The 24381-nt window shown below is 43.8% G+C and overlaps 1 protein-coding gene across 1 annotated transcript; it reads left to right on the forward strand.

Annotated features, from left to right (window-relative positions):
* The first annotated feature begins 7763 nt into the window (after positions 1–7763).
* On the forward strand, positions 7764–23847 carry RHOC (ras homolog family member C). The gene is made up of 4 exons (XM_060231219.1): positions 7764–7954; positions 14348–14468; positions 16239–16369; positions 22982–23847. The coding sequence occupies exons 1-4, from the start codon at positions 7799–7801 to the stop codon at positions 23153–23155; spliced, it is 582 nt and encodes a 193-aa protein (XP_060087202.1). The 5' UTR covers positions 7764–7798; the 3' UTR covers positions 23156–23847.
* Positions 23848–24381: the final 534 nt, after the last annotated feature.

Genomic DNA, 24381 nt, shown 5'->3' on the forward strand with positions numbered 1-24381 from the left:
GGCTGCAGTCCATGAGCTGGTAAAATCATTTCATCTGGCTGCCTATTGTCATGGAAAATTTCATAATACCTGATTAGTGAATAATGACTTGGAATATTGTCATTGCCTTGGAATCATCATCTGATGATAATGGCAAGGCTGCAGGCCCCTTTCTCCTTTCTTCACAGAGTTGCCGTCACTCCTCCCTCTCCCCCATTTATCAGCAGAAACTGCCTGTCCTGCAACTCTCTCTTGAAAGTTACAGTTAAGCATCTTCACCTACATTCTTCTCCGGGACAGCAGAGGAGGTAAAAGTAAACAATTAAGTGGCAGTTGCCAGTTAGCCAGGATTCTATGTAGGGAGGAGGAGAGACTGAAGTGTAACCCATCCTTCACTCAGAGACTCAGAGCAGTTTATAATCACCTTTCCCTTCCTCTCCCCACAACAAACAACTTGTGAGGTAGGTCTCTCCAGCAGTTGCATGTGGAGGAGTGGGGAATCAAACCCAGATTAGAGTCTGTGCACTTAACCATTACACCAGACTAGCTCTCTAATAGCATTGGCTTAATTTGTAGTAGATTGCACATGAGTATTATGAAAGATTGTTGCTCTTGATGGAAATACATGAGAGCTATGCTGCCCTTTAACAAAAAGAACATGGTGGTGGTTGGCGCTGCTGTGCAGGGTAACTTTCACTAAATTCTTAGATGCCTTGTGGATAAGCCTGCCTGAGCAGAGCCTGAGCCACATTAAGTTACTCTTTGGATTCTATATGAATACTATGTGTGTCGGGAATATAGAGATGCTGAAATCAGGTTCCTATGAAGCAGCTGGTTAAACTGAAACTATCCCACCCTGTACTCTGAATCTCAAAATCTCAGAGCAGTCACAATCTCCTTTACCTTCCTCCCCCACAACAGACACCGTGTGAGGTAGGTGGGGCTGAGAGAGCTCTTAAAGCAGTTGCCCTTTCAAGGACAATTCCTACAAGAGCTATGGCTGACCTAAGGCCATTCTAGCAGCTGCAAGTGGAGAATCAAACCCGGTTCTCCCAGATAAGAGTCCATGCACTTAACCACTACACCAAACTGGCTCTCAGGCATGGCATGCCTTAGACCAGGGAACTGGTGTGTGTTCTGACATAACACACACCAGTCTTTAATGGGATACACCTAGTTCCATTAAAGGCTATAGAAACACTGGTGTGTGTTCTGACATAACACACACCAGGGTTTCTATAGCCTTTAGGTAGCATCTTAGGGTGGCCTACTCAACTTTAAAGATCTCTCATGAGCTCATATATCTGTTTCAGCTGTGCACCCCGGACCTAAAGGATCTCAGTTAACAGGTGCTGAGAAGGGGCGGGGAGAGGTTGTCTGAAATTGTAGAGCAATATAGTACTCAATACAAATTTATATTGATAAATGTTGTATCAGAACACCTTGGGTAGCTTTATATGGATAGGGTTATTAAGCTGTAGAACTGTCCTCTAATTAACATTTTAAAAATCCTTTCTTGGATGTGGTTCTCGATTTGAAAAAAAATTATTGGTTTTCTAGAAAGTTAAAGGGAATGGGTAAAAGGGAAATAGAAAAATGTGGTTCTTAATGCTCAAGTATATGGGGGCTGACAGATTCCAGGTGGGTTAGTATGTAGCTAAACCAACAGTTTGGTGTGGCAAAAGGTTTTGTGGGTCAGAACTCATGGCATCTTCTGAAGTGGGCTTTTGTCCTTGAAAACCAATTCCTCAGTTGTGCCACATATTTTGGTTGTTATGGTACTCTTCATTGTTTGTATTTGTTGATTCATTTTTGACTGGACTAATCTACATGGCTGCAACACTATGGACATGCTGGTTTTGTGAATAAACAACACCCCTCCCACTCACTTAAACGAACCAACCCTTTCTCCTCATTCTGATTTGTAATAAGTTAATCGTGAAAAGTTTCAGAAATTGTTCAGCTAGTTTTCTGTATGAACAAAGGTTTAAAATGTCATATGTTTGTTCTGCAAAAAGAATTTGTCTTGAGGAATCTTGCAACTCAGATCAAGGGCACAGTCCAGCTTCTAGCCATATTCTGACATTTCATTGTTATTGTTAGGTTTATTCTCCCTGAATTTTCAGGGCACAGCATTTCCTACATGCAGCAGTAAAGAAAGGTGAAAAATCTTTATACAGGGCTTTTAGTCTTCAGAGTGTCAGTTCTGCTCACAGTCCACACCAGCTCCAGCTCAAACAGTGATCATGTGACACAGCCTTTTGTTTTATCTATAAGGGAAATGTTGCTGGAGGTCTCGCTGGGGTTTCCTGGGCTAGGAATGTGCTTAGACACACATCCTTTGGAATTCCCCACCACCACCACCTTTCTCTTTAAAACCCCTTTTGTCTGCTGGCATGTTGTACTAGCAAACTTGTCTCTCCCCTCCATACTTTTCAATAGGTGCAGACTTTTTGGACATACATTTGGGATGGAGGAGGGGTTACAGTTGCTGAATTTTTATCTGTCTGCTATAGAGCCACTGAAGTTGTTCCATAAATTTTTGAAAGGAGGAGGTTGTCGTGTCGACCAAGGAAATCAACATTTCAGTTTCTAATACCATTGGATATACTTTGTCCCAATGAGATTTCAGTACAGAAATTCTGTGACAGAAAGTGCATGTGATGACCATATCACTGAGTTTGATTCAGCATTGAATCATGACGCCTCAGTAGTCTGGGAAACTATGAGCAAAGAGTGATGGAAACAACACTATTAGAAAGGATGCCAGGCCAGAAAGCAAATCTTGAGAAGTCACACATTTCTGTGTGCGAACATTAAATCATTTGCTGTTTATCTTCATTTAGACTTAGTAATGAGGCTTTTTCACACATTAAAAGGTGATGGGAATGGATAAGAGAATAACGATTTTGCACTCATTCATTTTGTGTCTCACTGAAAGCCCTTGTTAGAATTTCAATGGAAGATAAATTGCAATCTTTATTGCAGTAATAGTGTGTAGTAGCTATGCGGGGGGGGGGGACGTGTTGTGGTGGTCTTTGTATAAAGATAAAAGGCTAGACAATGGAAGGTTTGACATTAATTCTCTGAATAAAATGTATCTTACCCGTTAAGAAGGATTACTAAAAATGGGGAGGGGGCTAGGAAGAATAGATGTCACTTATCCACTCCCCAACTGGAAATCAGTATCCTCTAAAGGAGTTTAAGTTTTGTTCTTGGAAGACTTGTAAGTCAATAGATAAAAGGTTTTGTATATGTCAAGCAGGGTCAAAATGTAGAAGGTTGCACTTTGCATCTTATATTTGGGATAGGGAAACTAAGGGGGGAACAGAGGTAAAATGCTGCAGTGCTTAAGACTGTACTGTGTGTTCTGGGGCCGAGAGAAAAGAGACAAAAGGAAACAACGAGCTTGTGATTAGTATGGTTGGGTGGGAGATATTGTGGATTCTCAGGACCTTAGTCAATACTTACAGTTTGAAAAACCACCACTGTCAGGCTTCACCAACCCCAAAAGAGCTGTCTATATTTCCTTGTTTAGAACCACCTCCCACCCTGAGAAGAATAGGTCTATTCCAGAGGAGTGATTCTGGTAGCCTGTATATGTGGGTTGTTGGGGGCCAAAACAGATGCAACTGTGTTGTGTATGGTAATGGGTCTGCATGCACAGGAGTACACAGTGCTAGACTTTCTTACTATGCTGTGTCCAGTTGCTTTGAAATGCTTCCTCTCCCACCATCCCCACCCCACTTACTAGCTTGGCTCCAGTTCCAGAAGTGAGCCAGGCCACTGAGAGAACTGCTCAGGCAAGAGAATCAAGTAAGCTGAAGGAGCATTGAACTCCCCTCACCCCATATTCCTTTTTAGACAATGGAAAAAAAGAATGCCCTCTTTATCTTCCCTGCCATATTTGGCTAAAAACCCAGCAATTAGATCTGCACAAATCCTGCAGTCACAACATTTCAATCTAGGGAATTAATGGTTTGTGAACATGGATGCAATCAGTTCCACCTGATATCTGTAGTCTGATAAACACCAATGAGAGGCCCTCGGGATTTGACTTGCCACGTAAAGTATGGAAGATGGCTAATAGAATACGAACAGGCTTTGGTGGTTGTGCAGACGTTGTTTAAATGGGGCAAAATACCAGGACCAGAATGCAGTTGTGGTGCAGCCTGCCAAACTGTGTAGTGCTTTCCAGGGTGATGTGATGGGGCTCTTTGAACTCTCTCCAGCTGCGACCGAGTAGATTGAAAATTTAGATATTAGTATTTAGGGAGATTGCCCAGTTGGTCTGCATACCCATTGTATCGATTTGGTTACCTATTTTATATTATATTTTTCCTGGGTGTGACTCTGCCATATGATAAATAAATGAATAATTACACAGCTGCCTCCGCACATCTTGTTTGGCCCTCAGTCTGCCCTGGCCTGGTTTATGAAACAGGCTTTCCAACTGATAATATAAGAAGTGCCCTGCTGTTTTAAACTAGTGATAGGCTTGCCAGTCCCTAAGTCTGGGCAGTGGATCTCCCAATTTTGCAGGTATCCTCCCTGCCCCAAGAGCCATGACATTTTTGGCAGACCATTTTAAAAGAAGCTTGCAAACTGTTTGTATTTGGGAATGTGTGTGCTTTTAAATCACATCAGGACAAAAACTGCATGGGGGGGGATGAGAAGGCACAAGCCACATGGCTCTTCCCAGTGAGTACATAAAGTGTGTAAGAGAGAAAGAGAGTTCAGTCCCTCTGTTTGCATTTGTTTCACAAGTTGCGTGTATAGTAAAATGGATATTAAAGAGTTAACTAGAACCCAATTATGGGATGGAGGAAAACTCCACCCCCTAGACTGATCTCTGACTTACTTTCATTTTTCTGTGTTAGTCATATGGACATATGAAGCTGCCTTATACTGAATCAGACCCTTGGTCCATCAAAGTCAGTATTGTCTACTCAGACTGGCAGCGGCTCTCCAGGGTTTCAAGCTGAGGTTTTTTCACGCCTATTTACCTGGACCCTTTTTTAGTGGAGATGCCAGGGATTGAACCTGGGACCTTCTGCTTACCAAGCAGATGCTCTACCACTGAGCCACCGTCCCTCCCCAAAAGTCTTTGCTTTTCTCTTCTTCCTAGCTGTGTTCTGATCCCACTGGAACCAGGGAGAAGGAGCCAGAAGGTTTGGGTGGGGAGGAGGGAGGCAATGAGAGACTCTACATCAGGGGTGTCAAACATGTGGCCTAAGGACTGAATCATGCCCTCGAGTAGGCTTGCCAATCCCCAGGTCCCAGTGGGGGTTCTTCCACTTTCCCAGGCTCCTTCCCGCCCCCAGTCAGCTGGCCAGTGGGGGGAAGCCCCACCCCCACAGCCACCATGTGACTTTCCACCTCCGGAGGCTTTAGCCTCCAATTGGAAAGGCTTCCTTTTGTGATGGTGTGTCTGTGTTACTTTGAAGAAGTTGGCAGCAACTCATGAGTAGAGATGCCAATTCCTAGTTTCAGAGTTGCCAGAAATGGTGTGGCGGGGGGGAGAGGGAAGGAAATGTCTGCTGGGCACTTCATTATTCCCTATGTGGAGATCGATTCTCATAGGGTATAATGGGAAATTGATCTGGAGGTATCGGGGGCTCTGGGGGGGGGGCGCTAGTTTTTTTAGGAAGATGCACCAAATTTTCAGTATAGCATCTAGTTCCTCTCCCCAACCCCCCCCCCCCCAAGTTTCAAAACAATTAGAGGAGGGGGTCGAATTCTATGAGCCGCAAAAGAAGGTGCCCCTGCCCTTCATGATTTCCTATAGAAGGAAGGCATTTTAAAAGGTGTGCTGTCCCTTTAAATGTGATGGCCAGAACTCCCTCGAAGTTCAATTATGCTTGTCGCACCCTTGCTCCTGGCTCCACCCCCTAAGTCTCCTTGCTCCACCCCCAAAATCCCCAGATATTTCTTGAATTGGACTTGGCGACCCTACCCCTGAGCAACTGGCTGTTGTCTGCTTCCTTCTCCCTCTCTCTTGCTTCCTTCTACATAACATACATAAACACAACCAGAAGGTTATAGTAACAATTAACTAATCTATTGACAAAAATACAGTGTAATATACCAATTATAATAAAGAGAACAAGTCCCTTGATAAGGTTCAATCTGAAGAGTGTCAGTTTCTTGTTCTCGAAGCGGAATCAACACAATGTTCCAGTAGATGCCGAAGCATTCAGTCCTCACACTTAGAATAACACACTCATAGGAACTCCCTGGACAGGTCGTCGACTTCTAACATGTTTCAAATCTTTATCAACAAGGGATATTCCACCATATTTGCAGTAATAAATATTACAGTTCTTAAACAAAATTCATAGGGACCTGAAGTCTCCAAAAATGTTCTCTCAATTATGGTTCATGCTCTCAAATGCTTTGAGCCATTTAGGAGCGTGAGCCATAATTGAGAGAACAGTTTGAACCATTTAGGAGCGTGAGCCATAATTGAAAGAATGCCATAATTGAAAACCATAATTGAAAGTAGGAATATCCCTTGTAGATAAAGATCTGAAACAGGTGTAGTAGAAGTTGACAACTTGTCCATGGAGTTCCTATGAGTGTGTTGTTCTACATGTGAGAATTGAATGCTTTGGCATCTTCTGAAACAATGCATGTTGATTCGTCTTCGGGAACAGGACACTGACACCTTTTGGATTGAACCTTACCCAAGGGACTTGTTCTCTTTATTATAATTGTATTTTTGTCAATAGATTAGTTAATTGTCACTATAACATTCTGATTGTGTCTATGTATTTCTGGAGTGACTTCTCTCAATTGTATTTTTCCTTGTACATAACTGCTTGCTTTGAAGGGCTTGCTCAATCGCACAGAAACTACGAAACAAAACCTTTATTTTCTCCATTGGCTGAGGCACCTCCCTTGGGGAGGAGGGGGGGGGAGGGAGAGCTTGTTTTGCCAGGTTCTCTCTATCGCACAGCAGAGCTACTGAGCCAAGTCTCTCTCCCTTCTATTGGCTGAGGCTCCTGTCCCTCCTGGTCTCCTGGGGAAGGAAGGAAAGAGCCAGAGCTTCCTTTCCCAGTTCCCTGGATTGCACAGGAGAGATACAAAGAAAATACTTTTAAGACCAACAAGTGCTAATGTTTTTAAGCATGTTTTAAGTTTTTTAAATCTTTAATTGTGTTTGTGTCCTTTATAAAGTTTTTATTTCTGCTACTGGGTGTTACATTTTATGACACACATGGCTCAGCCCGACAAGGTCTCATTTATGTCAGATCTAGCCCTCGTAACAAATGACTTTGACACCTCTGCTTTACATCTTTCCCACCCCCAGGACTGTTCTCCAGCATCCTTTCTCTTCTTGCACACACCTTTCCCTGTGTTTTGAATTTATGTATACAGTGTGCAGGTAAAAATTAGTGTTTGGCAGGGATTTTTTTGTAGTAAGAACTCTTTTGCATATTAGGCCACACCCCCATGATGTAGCCTATCCTCCAAGACCTTACAGGGCTCTTAGTACAGGGCCTACTCTAAGCTTCAGAAGGATTGGCTATATCGGGGTGCGTGGCATAATATACAAAGGAGTTGTGGTACAAAAGAAAGTCCTGGTGTTTGGAGAAAACTATTTAAAAAGCTTAGCCCTAATGTGTAGTTTTCCCTAAGTTATTCTTGGTGTTGAATTTGGGTTTCATTAATGTGATGTGACCATGTGTCTGGTGTGTAGCATGTGCAGCTCCATCTCTTGCTCACAGTGAGTTATCAACTTTTCAGTTATATGCTGCAATGTTCTAAGTTCCTAGTGAGCAGGACTCAACTTAGACTTCCCTCTGTCTCTACAGCTATGGCAGCCATTAGAAAAAAGCTAGTGATTGTGGGAGATGGTGCCTGTGGGAAGACCTGCCTCCTTATTGTGTTCAGCAAGGACCAGTTTCCAGAGGTCTATGTACCAACTGTCTTTGAAAACTACATCGCTGACATTGAAGTAGATGGGAAGCAGGTAATTCTTTGATAGCAGCAATTTGCCCTTTGATCCTGAGAGCCCACTGCTGACTTTGTCAACTTCCATTTCAGTTCATCCTTAACTGATAAATTTCATACTAGCCTTGACAGAAATACCCTTAGAAAATGTTGTCTAGTTCACCTCTATTGAGCATTGCCTAGACCTTGGTTTTTCCTCTTTATAGAAGGAATATCTCAAGTTAAATGGTACCTTTGGTGTCAACTTGATAATATTCTTAGGTAATTTTCATGTGTTTTCTTGATGTCCTGAAAGAAACAAGGTATAGCACCAGACTGGCAGCAGCATAATACAAGGTTAGAAGAATATGGATGAGAACATACTTATGCAAATTGACATGGTTGCATCTAACTGTAACTGTTGTTCATCAATGTCTTCTCTGCAGATACACATTGGGACTGCACTTGTGCAGGCCAGTCATGGATATTTTCTTTTCTAGCTTAAAGTTCTGAAGGAGGGGGTTTCTGCCTCCCTGAGAGCCCATGCATATGTGGGATTTCCATGCACCACATCACGTGCTCCAAGGGGTGGGCATCCCTTTTCCCTCTGTTCCTTTCAAGCCACTGCAGGCCCTCTATTTCTGTCTTATCACTTCATTCACATAACTCTTTTTTTTTTGTTCTATGATGGTAGGGCAGGGGGGAGGGAATGTGTGTCTGCACAGAAGATGTCAATGAACAACAGTTACAGGTAAGTGCAACCACGTTTTCATCATCCATCTTCCTGAGCAGCCTCACATTGCGGCTACTAGTGAGCTACTCACCAAAGGGGGAAGGGCGAACTGAAGCAATGCCTTGCCCACATCAGCTTCCTTTCTCTCTTGAGGACCCAAGGCATAATGTTTCACTAGTGTTTCTTCTGACACCCAGGTTACTTCTTTGCATATGTCCCTGAGAGGACCTCTTCTGTGGAAAGCTGCCGATGACCCTTGGGCTTGGGTGGAATGTGCTTTCACCTCCAGAAGTCATGTCTCCCAGGCCACTGCACAGCATGAATGGATAGCCACTACTACCCATCTAGATGTTGATTGGGATGATGCACTCTTACCTTTCTTGGGATCCCAGTAACAAATAAACAATGCTTTGTCTTTACAAACAGCTTGGTTCTTTCTAAGTAATAGAGGAGAGTCCTTTTAACATGCCTCTGAGCTTTGAATCAGGAAAAATACCGGTAAAACTACCTCTTGGGGAAGGTGAAACTTAGAGACCACTTTTGGCAGGCTCAGATGTAAGATTACATATTTGTTAAACACTTTTAAGAAACAGTCTATCCTTAGTGTTGCTAGTTCACTCACTTGTCTGGCCAGATGGCAAAGGGTGAGGGAGATAAATAATCGATAACCAAATTGAACAATAGACAAAACCCAGGTATCTGATGTGATACCCTGCCAGGCTTCAGCAAAGCGTGCCAGCCAATCTCTGAACGCTGACAGCTCTGCCACCATAGGGACAATTCGAATTTTGGTGGTTGCCTCTGCTCCTTTTAGGGGGTTGGGGTTTTTTGGTTGCCTTTCCTCTTCAGGAAAGGCAGTGACTGCAATGGGTACTGGGAATACACAAAAGAGGGGTGATGATGTTGCCTCTGGCCTTTGTAAAAGGGGGTCATGAATCTGTGCTGCCTTTGAGGGAAGCACTGCCTCTGGTTAAGAGCTGGAGGGAACACACTCAGGGATCTAGCCTTCTGGTGGTCCTTCTTCATCACTGTCAGAAACTCATCAATCAACTGCGAAAACAGAGTAGATCCTTGAAGTGGAAGGTCTTCAACTTTGTAATGAGTCTCTTAAGGGGAGAACAGAGTTCCTGAGCCAAGAATGTCTTCGGAGGGCTATGGCAGACACCATAGATCTTGCCGAGATGTCAGCTGAATGCCTTCCTGCATTGATTTTTTGTTTTGAAAGTTTAATTACTTCCACTTGAATCAGCTTGGCCAAAGATTTAGAATCATCTGGTAGCTTAACTAAATATTGGGAGAGGCTTTCCCAAAGGAATAGCTGATATTTTCCCATAATGGTTTGGTAGTTAGCAACTCAGAAGCTGAGAGCTGATGATGCATAAACTGTTCTTCCCAGCTTGTCCAAATGATGGCTTTCCCTTCCAGTTGGAGTGGAGTGCTGGCCAGGTTGGTGACATGCTTGTATGTCTTTGGTAACAAGGGAAGATGGTGATAGGTGCGTAAACAACTATTCACAATAATCTTGCTTGACTCTTGTGACAGAACATGGCTGCTTTGGCCTGCAGGCCCTATTCTACCCTGCCCTCCTAGGGGTTCCCAACTCCCTGGAGGTGCTTTTCTTCCACTCCCAGGTAGCCCAGCATCACCACCTGATCATTGTAGGAATTCCCACTGGGAGAATCAGGACTCCCAGATTCCTTTCCAAGTTCTGAGGCCTTGCTTCCGTATCTCTCGCTGCCCAGTGCCTGGCTATCATGAGGACAGTTTAATGCCTTGTGCACCCTTGGAGGAATAGCCATTTTCAAACTACCTGCCTTTCCTCCAGGCACTCCTTGTGTCTGAGACAATGGAGGTCTATGTGGTACAGAAAACTTCTCTTAGCATCAAAAGTTTTAAAATATTTCTTAGAAAGAAAATGTTTACAAACATCCTTTTAGCACAGCACCAGACTGAGCAATGAATACAAAAGAAATTGGTAAAACTGCAAATCTTCTGTCCCTTTGTCTATTTATGCCCTATCAGCTGTTAAAATATAGGCTAGGTTCTTCAGCTTAGATGTTCTAATTCTCTAAGAGCCCTGTGGCGCAGAGAGTTAAAGCTGCAGTATTGCAGTCCTAAGCTCTGCTCAAGACCTGATTTCGATCCCTGGCGGAAGCTGGGTTTTCAGGTAGCCAGCTCCAGGTTGACTCAGCCTTCCATCCTTCTGAGGTCAGTAAAATGAGTACCCAGCTTGCTGGGGGGAAAGTGTAGATTACTGGGGAAGGCAATGGCAAACCACCCCGTAAAAAAAAAAAAGTCTGCCATGAAAACATTGTGAAAACAATGTCACCCCAGAGTCGGAAACGACTGGTGCTTGCACAAGGGATGTTTCCTTTCCTTCTAATTCTCTGCAGAGTTCCATTATCTCAAAGCTAACTCCCAACTCTCCCCGATGAGCACATGGTCAATGGCTGCCTGCTTACAGACCTCAGCTTAGAGATCTCCTGGAAGCAGCATCACAAAGAAAGAGAAGCCCCTTCCTATTGCAAGGGGGTTTTATCATCTCTGTTATCCCCTCCCACTTGACCCTGTTAGGCCAGGTCAGAGAAGCATTTCCTCCAGCTCCTTCCTGGAGGTGTTCTATCCTAAAGTCCTCCAAACTCTGTTCCCTGCCTGGATAAAGGGGGGGGGGGGACTTGGCCATCCCATTGTCTCTAGCAAGACCTATTAGCATTTCTTAAGAGGTGAGCCTGGAAAGCTACTGATGGACTTCTTCCTTCCCTTCTTGTTCTCTGCCCGGGGTAGGGGGCCAGGGAAGACTTTTAAAATGTCAAGTGGAGGTTTACTCCTTATCAACCTTCCAGGAGAAAATCCATTTCTTCACAACTGTATGCAGGTTTTCAATTTTACAAGGTGTTTCCTGAGCTAAAGCTGGTTTCTGCCAAATTGATACTGTAAAATCTGATGAGCTTCTGAAATTGGGAAGGCCACTAATCCAGGCATATCAGAATATAGCCTGTTTAGGATTTCATCCTTTGGATGGTTATCAGAAGTAGATACGTCTGTATCAAAAATCTATGTCATTCTGAGCATTTGATCCCTGTAGAGGTGAAGATCATCACTAAGCAATAACAGAGTGGGGTCGCACACAGTATCGTCAGTATCATCCCAGGCACTTTTGGAAATACAGTGTGAGATTTGGTGTAGTGGTTAAGAGAGCCAGTTTGGTGTAGTAGTTAAGTGTGCGGACTCTTATCTGGGAGACCCAGGCTTGATTCCCCACTCCTCCACTTACAGTTGCTTGAATGGCCTTGGGTCAGCCATAGCTATTGCAGGAGTTTCCTTGAAAGGGCAGCTGCTGTGAGAGCTCTCTGTCCCACCCATCTCACAGGGTGTCTGTTGTGGGGGGGGGGGGAGAAGATATAGGAGATTGTAAATCGCTCTGAGTCTCTGATTCAAAGAGAAGGGCGGGGTATAAATCTGCAGTCGTCTTCTTAGTGAGATTACCAATAACACTGAAACAGGATGAAGGTGGAATGGGTTTCCAAATACCTCTTTGTGTTGTGGCCCAGATCCTCCATTATTTGCAGGTGGTGTTCAGCTCATCTGCATAAGTACAATGGAGACATATAATACTGTGAGGAATCCACCAACTGCCAAGATAAGGGAGGCACAGTCCTAGACAGAACCAGCTGCCGAGCTGAGATATCAGGCTGGTCTTTATTGGAAAAGGAGGCCAAGTTGGGTGATGGGGTACAAGGCAGAGTTGGGGTATCTTCCTGGCATTCTGTGTGCCTCTGTGTTTTGAGCCTGTAGCCCTAAAAGCTGATTCAGCTCTGTCTTTGTGTTTTGAGTTCTTATGCTGTTTGGCAGGGGTTCAGGTTGTGTTCAAGCTCTAGCCAACATCTCTGGTAATTACAAAGGTGGGTGTCTGGATTCCACCTCAGGGGCAACTGAAGCAGGTGTCTTCAGAGGGGGCAGAGCTGTTCTGGTTTCAGGCCCATGTGAACAGAATGAACATATGAAAGTCCTGAATGCATGCCTGGTTTTGAAACTGAGGGAAGTGGGCCTGAGATAGTTGGTCCCAGGTTCGGAGTCACCTTGGTTAGTGTTGTGGAGGACAATGCCCTCTCCCAGAATTCCACTTTTTATCTGGAAGCTCTATCTGAATGTGCCTTAGGAGTAAGTTTTTGGTGAATCAGACAGGATCCCATGTTGTGGGCTTCTCCAGGGCAAAAAAGGCAGAGCTTGTGCTCATCCGAATGCGTCATCTTCGTTCTGCACTTGGAACATTTCTTGAGTGCTTTAGATGCTATGCGGTTGGGACCAAGAGCACCTGAGGAGGGAGAATTCCATTGAGGGCAGAATATCTCCCGTGAAATCAAGTCCTCTGGATTTTTCTTTAGAAAAAATTCCTTTAGTCAATCTTCAATTGAGACAATGAAGTTTACAGAGTACACTAGAAAAACTTCCTGTTCTAGTGGCTGTGAAATGGTAGAAGAGTGCCTGCCCCTTGTAGCAAATGATATGACAGGCAAGAAATCCCGCAAATGCAAGGGCTCTCAGGGAGGCAGAGCACCCCTTCATCAGAGCTTTAAGCTAGAAAAGTTCCAATGTGACACTGCATAGGAAGATGGATTATGAATTCTAAGCCTGCTATAGATTTTCCCCTCTTCAAACTCAACTAAGCTCAGAAGATACTTGTTATATGGAGAAACCAGCTGTGCAGGATGCTGATCACCTGGCCCTTGTGCCAAATCATACAATTCCCCTCACTTAGAGCAGTACATCAAATTTAAAAACTACACACACATATGCCATGTAAATGTTTAAATCTTCCTCATGAGCTGTGCTGTCTATATCCCTGGTGCAGAGGTAAGGTGGGTGGCAACCAGAGATGAGGAGTGGCTCAGTGGTGGCGCCTGGTCTTTGGAATGCCCTCTCTCTTGAGGCTCACCTGGTGCCAACCTACTCTTTTAGGTCCCAGGCCAAAATGTTTCTTTTCTATTCAGACTTTTAATTAAAAATTGTTTTTTAAGACTGTTTTTACAGTCTGCTTCTAGTTTGAGAACTACTTTGAAAACACATTTTAGGCTGCTAATTGTGTTGTGCTGCTTTTAATCCTTTATTAATTTTAACAATTTTTATAGTGTGACATGTTTTACTTTAAAAATTGCATCAAAGGGTCTCTGGAGCAGCAGCATACAAATTTTCTAAATAAATTGACAGATATTAGCTGCCATGGTCAGGATTGTAACCTTCCTGTGGGTCTCAGGGGCACACTCGATAACCTACTGACTTAGAATTATTAACAGTAACTTCAATACAACTATTCCATAGTGGATTATGGATTTCATGCTCTTATTTCTCTGTATCTGCACTCCTATGATTTGCCATCTGGCATTGGTCAGAAGAGCCTTGGTGTTTTCTGACAGCTTTACGGTCCTCTAATACAGTTTAGTGGTGCCCTTGAGAGTAACACCGCAAAGCATCCCCATAAAGCAAAAGGCATAAAGGCCCTAATCAATTACTGGGTCTAGGAAACCTAATTAGAGCAGCTGTTATGCCAGGCAGTCTTATATCTGCCAGAGAGTGAAGTTACAATAGTGTGAAGTTACAGATGGTGCAACAAGTTGCTTTCCTGCTAACTTCAGTCTCAGTTGTTATCCAAAGGGATGGTGATTATGCTGGTTACTGATGTGAACTTCCTTCTGTCTCTAGGTGGAGCTGGCCCTTTGGGACACAGCTGGGCAGGAAGACTATGACCGGCTGAGGCCCCTCTCTTACCCAGACACTGATGTTATTCTCATGTGTTTCTCCATTGACAGTCCAGACAGTTTAGGTAAGACTATAACTAGCAGGGCCATGAGTACATAGGCTACATGATTCTGTTAATTACACTGGTAATATTGATTTCAGAGATTCTTTGGGAACCAGCAAGAGCAAAAGTGATGCGCTGGAGATTACTGGGCAGATATCAGCTTAGTTTATTTCAATACAAAATCAGCTTGAAAAATATTAATAAAAACAATTTAAAACTACCAAGTACAATACCAACAATAGAGACCCCCCCCCTTCCCAGTCACAACTAGGGATAGGCAAAAACCAGCTCATGAACTAAAGTTTGTCATGAATTTTGGCTTGTTTGTGGCTCACAAAGCCATGTTCACAAACCAAAGAGCCACCATGAATTTCCATAAGTTTTGATGCAGTTCATGGTGGTTCATGAAGAGCAGAAAGCAGAGGTTTAAAAGGCTCCATGCTTTTAGCTTTCTGCTCCCCACCACTCAGCTGTTCTGTTTATATGGCTTGGAGTCATTTAAGCCATTGTTTTTTGCTCTCCGCCATTGTTGACAGTGAGCAAAAAGCAGCGAACACATTTGACCACCTGCTTTCTGTTTCCTTCTGCTCCAAGCCATTTCACCCCCTGCTTTCTACTCCTCACTGCTTTTTGAGGTTTAAATGGCTAACGGACTGATACAAACCAGTTTGCTTTGTGAACCAGCGTGTTGATTCAGGGTTCACAAAATGCAACTTGTGTCCCTCCTTACTCACAACAACCCTGTGAGGTAGATTAGACTGAGAGTGACTGGTCCAAGTTTATTCCTTTCCTATCCAGACACTGGTGTTACTCTGTGTATTGTAGCTGAAGAGGCCTTGTGGAGTCTGTTGCTACCTAAGATGGATCTTTTAAATGAGCAAACCTTTCAGTAACCAACTAGGATATTCATCAGAACTTTCCCCAGATCTGACTGCTACTCAAAATATATTTGGGGCAGTAATTTGTGAAGGCCACTTCACATGTCTGCTATTTTAAATATATGAGTTCTTTGCACATGCCAGTTTGCACATGCCAGTTTGCACAAGCATGCTGGTCTACGAATGGGAGATTGTGATCTGCCTTCTAGTCCAAATGATTTGCAAGAATATTTGAACCCTCCTAGAACAGCTACAAATACTCTGAAACATATCATTGTGACAAAGGTGCATCACTTTCTAGCTTTTTATTAAAGGTTTTGTGGCCATGCAAAGTCAAACATTGCCTTATGTTGGTAGAAAGCCAGAATTTCAGAGTCAAAAGGCTCTGTTCATTGCCTTTATTTGAGAGGCTTCGGAGCTTAGCAAAACTTGCAGGATATGCAGGGCTTTTTATACACCCTCATTAGCATATTAGGCCACACCCCCAGCATCATCATTGTTTCACACAGGACTTTTTGTAGAAAAAGCCTAGCAGAAATTCTTTTGCATATTAGGCCATACCCCTTGACACCAAGCCATCTGGAACTGCATTCCTGTGCATTCCTGTTCAAAAAAAGGCCCTGAGGATATGACTACCAGGGTTTGCATTGTTGTAAGGTGTGGTAAATGAAGCAAGCTGACAGCACGCTGACCAAGACCCTGAAAATAGGACTGCTGTAGTATCCAGCTTTGCCCTTGGCAACAGAGTAGGTCTATCTCCTTTGGATATGGGGATGGCTCTTCCAAAAGAGCAACTTCTTCCTATATGTCAGGGGATCATTCTCTTGCATCTCTCCATAGTGTGTTAGGGTCTTTAACATAAAGCCTTATCTGAGGGCAAAAATTTCCTCCGATGTGTTTGACTTTTTCTCAGAGAACATACCAGAGAAATGGACACCAGAAGTGAAACATTTTTGCCCAAATGTGCCCATCATCCTTGTGGGAAACAAGAAGGACTTGAGGAATGATGACCACACCCGCAGGGAGTTGGCAAAGATGAAGCAGGTATGGGCCCATGGGTGCCACTCCTCTTTAATTTCATTAACTTTAAGACATGAAACCTTTCCGCTACTCTCAAGAACAGTTAACTGCTTTGACATGGGAAACCCCCCCACCAGGTATGAAATATATGTGGTATCTAATAGTACATAGTGCAGTGTGCTGGTATAGAGAATCAGTCATGTGGAAGGCCTTTTCTGTGTAGTAAAGGTAACATGTAGATTGAGCCTAAGTTATCTCCCATGTTTGATGGCAGATTTGTTTCCTTGGGGAAAAAAATCCAGGGGTGGGGGGAAGCTTATTTTGATGACCAATATAAATCTTCGCTTAAAACAGTATGGTTGTTTTGTTTTTTTTAAAAACCCACCTGGTTTATCTTAATGAGAGTTTGTGGAAAATAACATTGGGGGGAAAGGCAAACTTTCCAGGGTTTATAGATTTGTCAAAACCATAATATTGCATTTACATCCTGCCTTTCTTCCATCATGGAACTCAAGGGAGTCTCCCGTCAAGGCACTGAAGCCTTAGGTTGCTGCATCATGTGACTTCCAACCATACCCTGGGAAATGAGCTCTGTGTTATGCGGCCAAAGAATGGATTGCATTAGCAGCTCTGTCACTGCTGTCTTGAAATGAACAAAATAAAGAAGAGGGAGACGCAAAAAAGTGAATGTATTCTTCCAGACTGGGGTTAAAATGTCTGAAATGGTTGAAAACAGTGTTGCACATAGCTGTAACTGTTGCTCATCTTTGATCTTCTGTGCAGTCCCACATTGGGAATGTGCTTACGCATGGCAACCACCAGAGAATTCATTCCCAGTTTTTATCTCTTTCCATATCTGAAGCTGAGGCATGTTTTCCCGCCCAAATGGCTACATGCACCCCTTTAGTTTTCCAGCTGCAAAGAGCAAACAATAACAAAAATTCCAAAAGAAGAGCTCACAGTGGGGAAGGAGGGCGGGAATGTGTGCCTGCACAGAAGATAACTTGATGAACGACAGTTATAGGTAAATATAACACTGTTTTCATCTTCAGTCTTCTGTGCAGTGCCACAATGGGAAACAGAAAAGTTACTTACTTGGAGGCAGGCATGATGCTCTTCTACCAGATGAGAGAGTGCAGGATGACCTTGCCCACTAAAGTTGTCTTCCTGGCATTCACATCAACTTCATAGTGCTTCATGAAGGTTTCCAAGGACAACCAAATTGCAGCCCTGCAGATCTCCATCTGTGGGGTGCCACATGAAGATGCAGCCTGCAACCCAGTTGAATGAACTTGAGCAGATAAAGGACATGGTACCCCAGCCTGATCATAGCATCTTCGAATTGCTTTCAAGACCCATAGAGAGATTGTTTGGAAGGAAATAGCTCTCCCTTTTGAGGGGCCTGAGTAACACACACACACACAAAATCACACTGATTTTCTGAAGGGTTTTGTTCTGTGCAAATAATGTAATAAAGCCCTTCAGACATCTAACCTGTCCTGTGCCTTTTCTGCCTCTGAGGTAGGGGAAGGAAGAACATGGCTAAAGCTATATCTTTTGACAGGTGGAACAGAGACATGACCTTAGATAATAAACCCCACAAAAACTTGGTCTTAGTACTATCTTTTCAGGGTAAAACTTAACAAAAGGTGTGTGTGGGGGGGTCTGCCACAGGGGTTGCCAGCCCCCCCCCCCCCGTTGATGTGACACCAACCGGAAAGCAGATTTGCACTGATAACACCTCCAGTGACCTGGAAGCCATAGGTCAAAGTGGTCCTTAATTAGCTGGGCCAGAACTAAGGACAGCAACCACTGAGGAACTATAGGTGTCAAAGGAGGGAACATATTAACCAGGCCCTTGAGGAATAAGTGAGAGAACAAGGTTTTCTGTTCTACTAGGGCATGAAAGGCAGATAAAGTTGTTAGGTGTACCTTAATGGAGGAAACAGAGGCGAGATGCCTTACGAGACCAAAGGTAATTGAGAACTAAGAGGATAGGGCAAGTGTCAGCAGCTACACCTTTAGATATTGCTCAAATAGAGAAACATTTCAGTCTGCTAGCATATGAAGCTCTAGTGGAAGGCTTCCTAGTTTTAAGGAGGATCTCTGAAACCCGTTCTGAGAACCCTAGCCCAGGGGGTTCTGCAGCCATGCTTCAGGTGCAGGTTCTGCATCTCGTAGTCGAGAGTGGAGTCATAATGTAGTAGCTCTGAGGTTGCAGAGAAGTGCAGGAGTCTGCCCTGGGAGTCTGACCTCAGTGTTTGGAACCCTGTCTCTCTTGGCCAAATTGGAGTCATTAATATGCACTGTGTCTTCTGTGCTATGATCTTGGCAAGAACCTTGGGGATTAAGAGGAAGGGGGAAATGTGTAGAACAGAGCACTCTGCCACCTAACCTGGAATGCACCGCTTATTAACCAAAGGCCATTCCCTGTTCTGGAGCAAAAAACCCCCTGGCCTTGGTGTTGCTCCTTGTTGTAAACAAGTTTACCTCTGGTATTCCCCAGTGTGCAACGATTGACAGGAGGTGATCTGAGGCTGCTGAAAGCACTGGCTCTGGTTTTCTTGGACTGTGCAGTGTGGATGCCTTGCAATGAAGCCCCTAGTGTGGCAGCCAACTCCCAAGTGTTGATGGCCTCTTGGCAAAGCAAGAGGAGCATCATACCCCCATGATGATTGATGTGGTGTTGTCTGTCAGGATCTGGACAACTCTATGCTTGACAAAAGCGAAAAGGAGCTAAGGGCATATAATATAGCACACAGTTCTAGAAGATTAAGGGGAGCCACCTGCTTTGTGATGGAAAAAATCCACAGTGTGCACCCCGACACCAAAGTGATGCATCAGTGGTAGTCATCTGAGGCTGTTGCTGACTGAAAGGGACCCTTATAGAAAGATTACTGTCAGAGAGCTGCCACTGCAACTGCTACTCCACCAAACATAGCAGGGAGAGGTTTTTGCTAGGAATAAATCTTCGAATAAACCAGTTCTGAAAGAGCCTCATTCTGAGGCCAGCATAAGGGATGGTAGCTACCATGAAGGCCATAAGGCCTAGTAACTTGAAAAAAGAGAGCTGATTGGTAGCGTTTTTCAGATATATATATGCCACCATGGCCCTTATGCCGGCAACTCTATCCTTGGGCAAGAAAGTCTCATCACTGAGAAATCCAGGAGGGAGCCAGTAAAAGAGAGCTGATGGGCAGGTGTCATCCTGGACTTCTCAAAGTTAGCCATCAAGCTCAATTTTCTTTAGGTTTCAATAACCAAGGAAGTGTCTTGCAAGAGACAGTTTCCGGAAAAGGCAATGATTATCCAATCATTGAGGTAGGGATAAAGAACACAACCTCAAGATCTAAGGTGTGCTATCACCACAAGCATACATTTTGTGAATACATATGGGGCTGCAGCAAGTCTGAAAGGAAGCATGGTGTATTGGTAAACTGTGCCCAGAAACTTAAAATGCAGGAATTTGTGATGATCTGAGTGAATAAACACATGAAAATACGTGTCTCTACAATCTAGAATAAAAACCCCCATGAGTTTAATTTTAGGAAAGGTGACACATCAGAACAGGTTAACATTTTAAAATTTTTAACCACCAGGAAATGGTTAAGACCTTTTAGATCAGGGATGAAGAACCTTTTTTCTGCCATGGGCCATGTGGATATTTATAACATCATTTGTGGGCCATAAAAAATTATCAACTTAAAAAACAGTGCTCCACCGAGGGAGAATGATTCAGGCCAGCAAAATTAATGCAAATAATTGTTTTTCTATTTGAAGTCATGTGGGGAGAGCCTAATCTGGTACACACACACACACACACGGTCCACCACCCTAGGCAAATGCAGGAACTCAGTAGCATATTAACCCACATCGCCTAATATTAGCATATTAGGTCACATTCATTAGCATTCATTAGCATATTAGGCCACACCATCTGGGATAATCAAGTGAGTATAAATGGGCAGTCTTCGCAGTGGAGGATGGTAAGCAGTGGGGTGCCGCAGGGCTCGGTACTGGGTCCCATGCTCTTTAACTTGTTCATAAATGATTTAGAGTTGGGAGTGAGCAGTGAAGTGGCCAAGTTTGCGGATGACACTAAACTGTTCAGGGTGGTGAGAACCAGAGAGGATTGTGAGGAACTCCAAAGGGATCTGTTGAAGCTGGGTGAGTGGGCGTCAACGTTGCAGATGCGGTTCAATGTGGCCAAGTGCAAAGTAATGCACATTGGGGCCAAGAATCCCAGCTACAAATAAAAGTTGATGGGGTGTGAACTGGCAGAGACTGACCAAGAGAGAGATCTTGGGGTCATGGTAGATAACTCACTGAAAATGTCAAGACAGTGTGCGTTTGCAATAAAAAAGGCCAACGCCATGCTGGGAATTATTAGGAAGGGAATTGAAAACAAATCAGCCAGTATCATAATGCCCCTGTATAAATAGATGGTGCGGTCTCATTTGGAGTACTGTGTGCAGTTCTGGTCGCCGCACCTCAAAAAGGATATTATAGCATTGGAGAAAGTCCAGAAAAGGGCAACTAGAATGATTAAAGGGCTGGAGCACTTTCCCTATGAAGAAAGATTGAAACGCTTGGGACTCTTTAGCTTGGAGAAACGTCGACTGCGGGGTGACACGATAGAGGTTTACAAGATAATGCATGGGATGGAGAAAGCAGAGAAAGAAGTACTTTTCTCCCTTTCTCACAATACAAGAACTCGTGGGCATTTGATGAAATTGCTGAGCAGACAGGTTAAAACGGATTAAAGGAAGTACTTCTTCACCCAAAGGGTGATTAACATGTGGAATTCACTGCCACAGGAGGTGGCGGCGGCCACAAGTATAGCCACCTTCAAGAGGGGTTTAGAGAAAAATATGGAGCACAGGTCCATCAGTGGCTATTAGCCACAGTGTGTGTATATATATATAAAAAAATTTTGCCACTGTGTGACACAGAGTGTTGGACTGGATGGGCCGTTGGCCTGATCCAACATGGCTTCTCTTATGTTCTTATGTTCAAACTGAACTGTGACAGTAACTTTTCCAGGCCCTGCAGCAATTCTGACTGGTCAGCCAGGCCCCAGGGAGGCTGCCGCACAGTACATCTTGGCCCTGTGATCCCTGTCTGGCCCTGGCCCTGTCTGGCCCACAATCCTCACTGACCAGCCAGGCCCCAGAGAGGCTGCCAGTTGGCTCGGTTTGGCCCAGCAATCCCCGAGGGCCATACCAAGTGATGGGATGGAGGTTCTCCACCCCCGTTTTAGATTCTGAATAGGTCAGAGTGATGCTTGTCACAGTGCCTCTCTTTGTGTTGCAATTTCACTGGAGCCTTCTTAGGGGGAGATTTGGAAGCTGAGAGAGATCACCGTCCTAAGCGATGCTGAACAGTTCCTGACTGGGGCCAAATTCAAACCTAATGGCACTGATAGTACCGAGGGCAGGTGTGATGGTAAATCGGTCAAGGGAAGAGACTTACTATGGAGAGTATGCTGTCACTGCACCAAAGTGGAAGACTTTGTAGTCAAGCTCTCAAGACATGAGAAAGTTTTCTCCCAAAGGCTTGCCTTAAGTCGAGCTGCTCTATTGGACCTCCACTTTGGTGTAAATTGAAGACAGAATTTGCAGTTGTCTATACTGTGACCCTTGCCAAGGTAAAGAAGGCACAACGAAAGCTTGCCCGAATGGGTCATTTTAGTCCCGTACTTAATAAGGCTTCCTATGACATAACAACGTGAAAGCGAGAGAAGCTAGAAAGCACATCTTTGCTCAATGGTGGCCTGAGGGAGGGAGAGGGAGCCCCTCTCAGGAGCACATGGGTGGGAATACGTACCTCTGACACCAGAGAGGGGCTCTCCCCTTCAGCTTCAGATATGGAAAGAGGTAAAAGCTGAGAAGGAATCCTCCGGTGGTTGGCCTGTGCACACACAATGTGGGACTGCACAGGAGACTGAAGATGAACACTACTTCTCCTAAGTGGCACAATGCCTAGTGCTCTATGGCATATAGAGAACCTAGTAGTAAAAACAGGTCCACATTAAAAGGAGTTTTCCTGGAATTCCCGTAGCACCATGACCTTGGCTGAAAATTTGTAATTGGAAGTAGTTTCTCTGCTTTATCTTTACAGTGCCTAAGTTGATGATCTATCTAAGCGTCTTGCAGAGTAAGGTGGACCCAAAACGGAATGAGCTTCTACAGCTGATTTCTTCTTATACCTACTTTACTTAATACATCCATACTGCTGATCCATCTCCTCCTAAATTCTAATGATTTGGGAAAGATACCATACCATACCAAACTTTTAATGGCATACCAAGTGCAAATGAGAATATACAAAATGTAAAAAAGTTAAAGTATTGGAAATAAAACAAAAAGAAACAAGAAAGATTACATATACATTCATACATGGTCGTGGGAAAGATACTATCAGAAAAATGTTAAAGAACACTGATTAAGACCCAGCTGTCTATCAGATCATAGTGAAAGTGATGAGTCTTGGGAAAATATTCACCCATATTCCACAATGAGCTATTAAGGTCAGAAGTGCTTTTTGATGTTCCTGTCTAAATCAGAACAGAGACTTATCTTTGAAATCAGATTTGGGGAAAACCTTAATTTTGTGTATGTTTTCTTTTAAATAAAGGAGCCAGTGAAACCAGAGGAAGGGAGAGACATGGCAAACAGAATCAATGCTTTTGGTTACCTGGAGTGCTCAGCCAAGACGAAGGATGGTGTACGGGAAGTGTTTGAAATGGCCACTCGGGCTGCCTTGCAAGTCAGGAAAAATAAAAAACGCAAAGCCTGTCCCCTCTTCTAACAAGGGAGCATTGGCAAAGGAAGTGACTGTGTTGTCTCAACTGTTTCTGTATCTTTCAACACACTTCATGGATGCAAGCTTGGAGTGGGGAGAAAGGTTGTTGGCTCTGCATAGAGTAAGAATTTAATATGCCTATTGTGCCCTTTGCCATCCCCTCTTCACAGTAGTTAGGACTGCTTGGGGCACAATTGGAGGTCCCTGTGGTCCCTCTCTGGGACATGTGCTCATGCTGTCCTCTCCACCACCACCTGTGCTAGAGGACCATATGTCTCTTGAGATCGCTCTGTAAACACTGTTGTCTTGTATAGGGTAAGCAATGCACCTGAATTAATCCTGCATTGCTCTTCATTCCCATTTTATACTAATCTTACAGTTCAATGCCTGGTATAAATTCAAGTAACTTATCCTGTCTTCTCATTCTTGCAAATTATGGAAGCTACATTTGATTGCTGAATATTGCAGTCTGTGGAGTCATGCCCTGATTAAGATGTACAGATGTGCACTTGCCTCTCTACACAAACCTGTTAAAGCAAGTGGGAAGCCTTGCCAAAATGCCAACCTGAATTTCTGTGAGGAACTGAGCTCTGCTGTAGTCAGGAATGCTCTGTTTGGTGTTTGGGCAGTGCCTTGTATATAATTGATACTGTATTCTCTCTGCTTCCAGTAAATTAAATCAGATCTTGAAACAAAAAGAGTTTTCATCCATTTTTCTGTTGGGCCATTAAAACACATGAAGTCGTGTTGTGCCCCCTGTATTCTTCCAGTGCAACTGAGTTGCGTTTGCACTCTGCTGTGAAACCTGAGGTAAAACAATTTTAGGAACTGGGTCTGCACGGTGAGTGTGTTCCTCCAACTTCCTATTAAAGAGGTCATACTAGACACAATTCTGGGAGTTTTAGAAAGTGTCCTTTCTAAAATGATCCCCAATTCAGAGGAGGGAGAATTGGGGGTTAACTCTTCTTCTTTTACTGAAATGGTCTCTGCAGAGCTGCTGTTTTGTCCTGTTTGGGGCAAATTTATAGAGATGCAAAGAGATCTGTATGGGGAAATGATCCCAGTTAGGACCCTTACACAGTTGCTGTTTATAAAGCAGCATGTAAAAATGGTAATCTGAGACTCTTGGTTTGATCCCTATAGCTTTGCTCTGCCTGGTTGATCTTGGCCTTCTGAGGTCTGAATTCCAAATGATAAAATAACATGCTGAGATGTCTACCATTTTGTATTGC

This window comes from Heteronotia binoei, chromosome 2 (genome assembly GCF_032191835.1).
Source record: "Heteronotia binoei isolate CCM8104 ecotype False Entrance Well chromosome 2, APGP_CSIRO_Hbin_v1, whole genome shotgun sequence".
Lineage (NCBI taxonomy): Eukaryota > Metazoa > Chordata > Lepidosauria > Squamata > Gekkonidae > Heteronotia > Heteronotia binoei.

Coding starts and splice junctions, on each gene's coding strand:
- RHOC (XM_060231219.1), top strand. CDS start 7,799: ATGGCAGCCATTAGAAAAAAGCTAGTGATTGTGGGAGATGGTGCCTGT. Junction 7,955..14,347: donor TTGAAGTAGATGGGAAGCAG/GTAATTCTTTGA, acceptor TTCTGTCTCTAG/GTGGAGCTGGCCCTTTGGGA. Junction 16,370..22,981: donor AGTTGGCAAAGATGAAGCAG/GTATGGGCCCAT, acceptor TTTTAAATAAAG/GAGCCAGTGAAACCAGAGGA.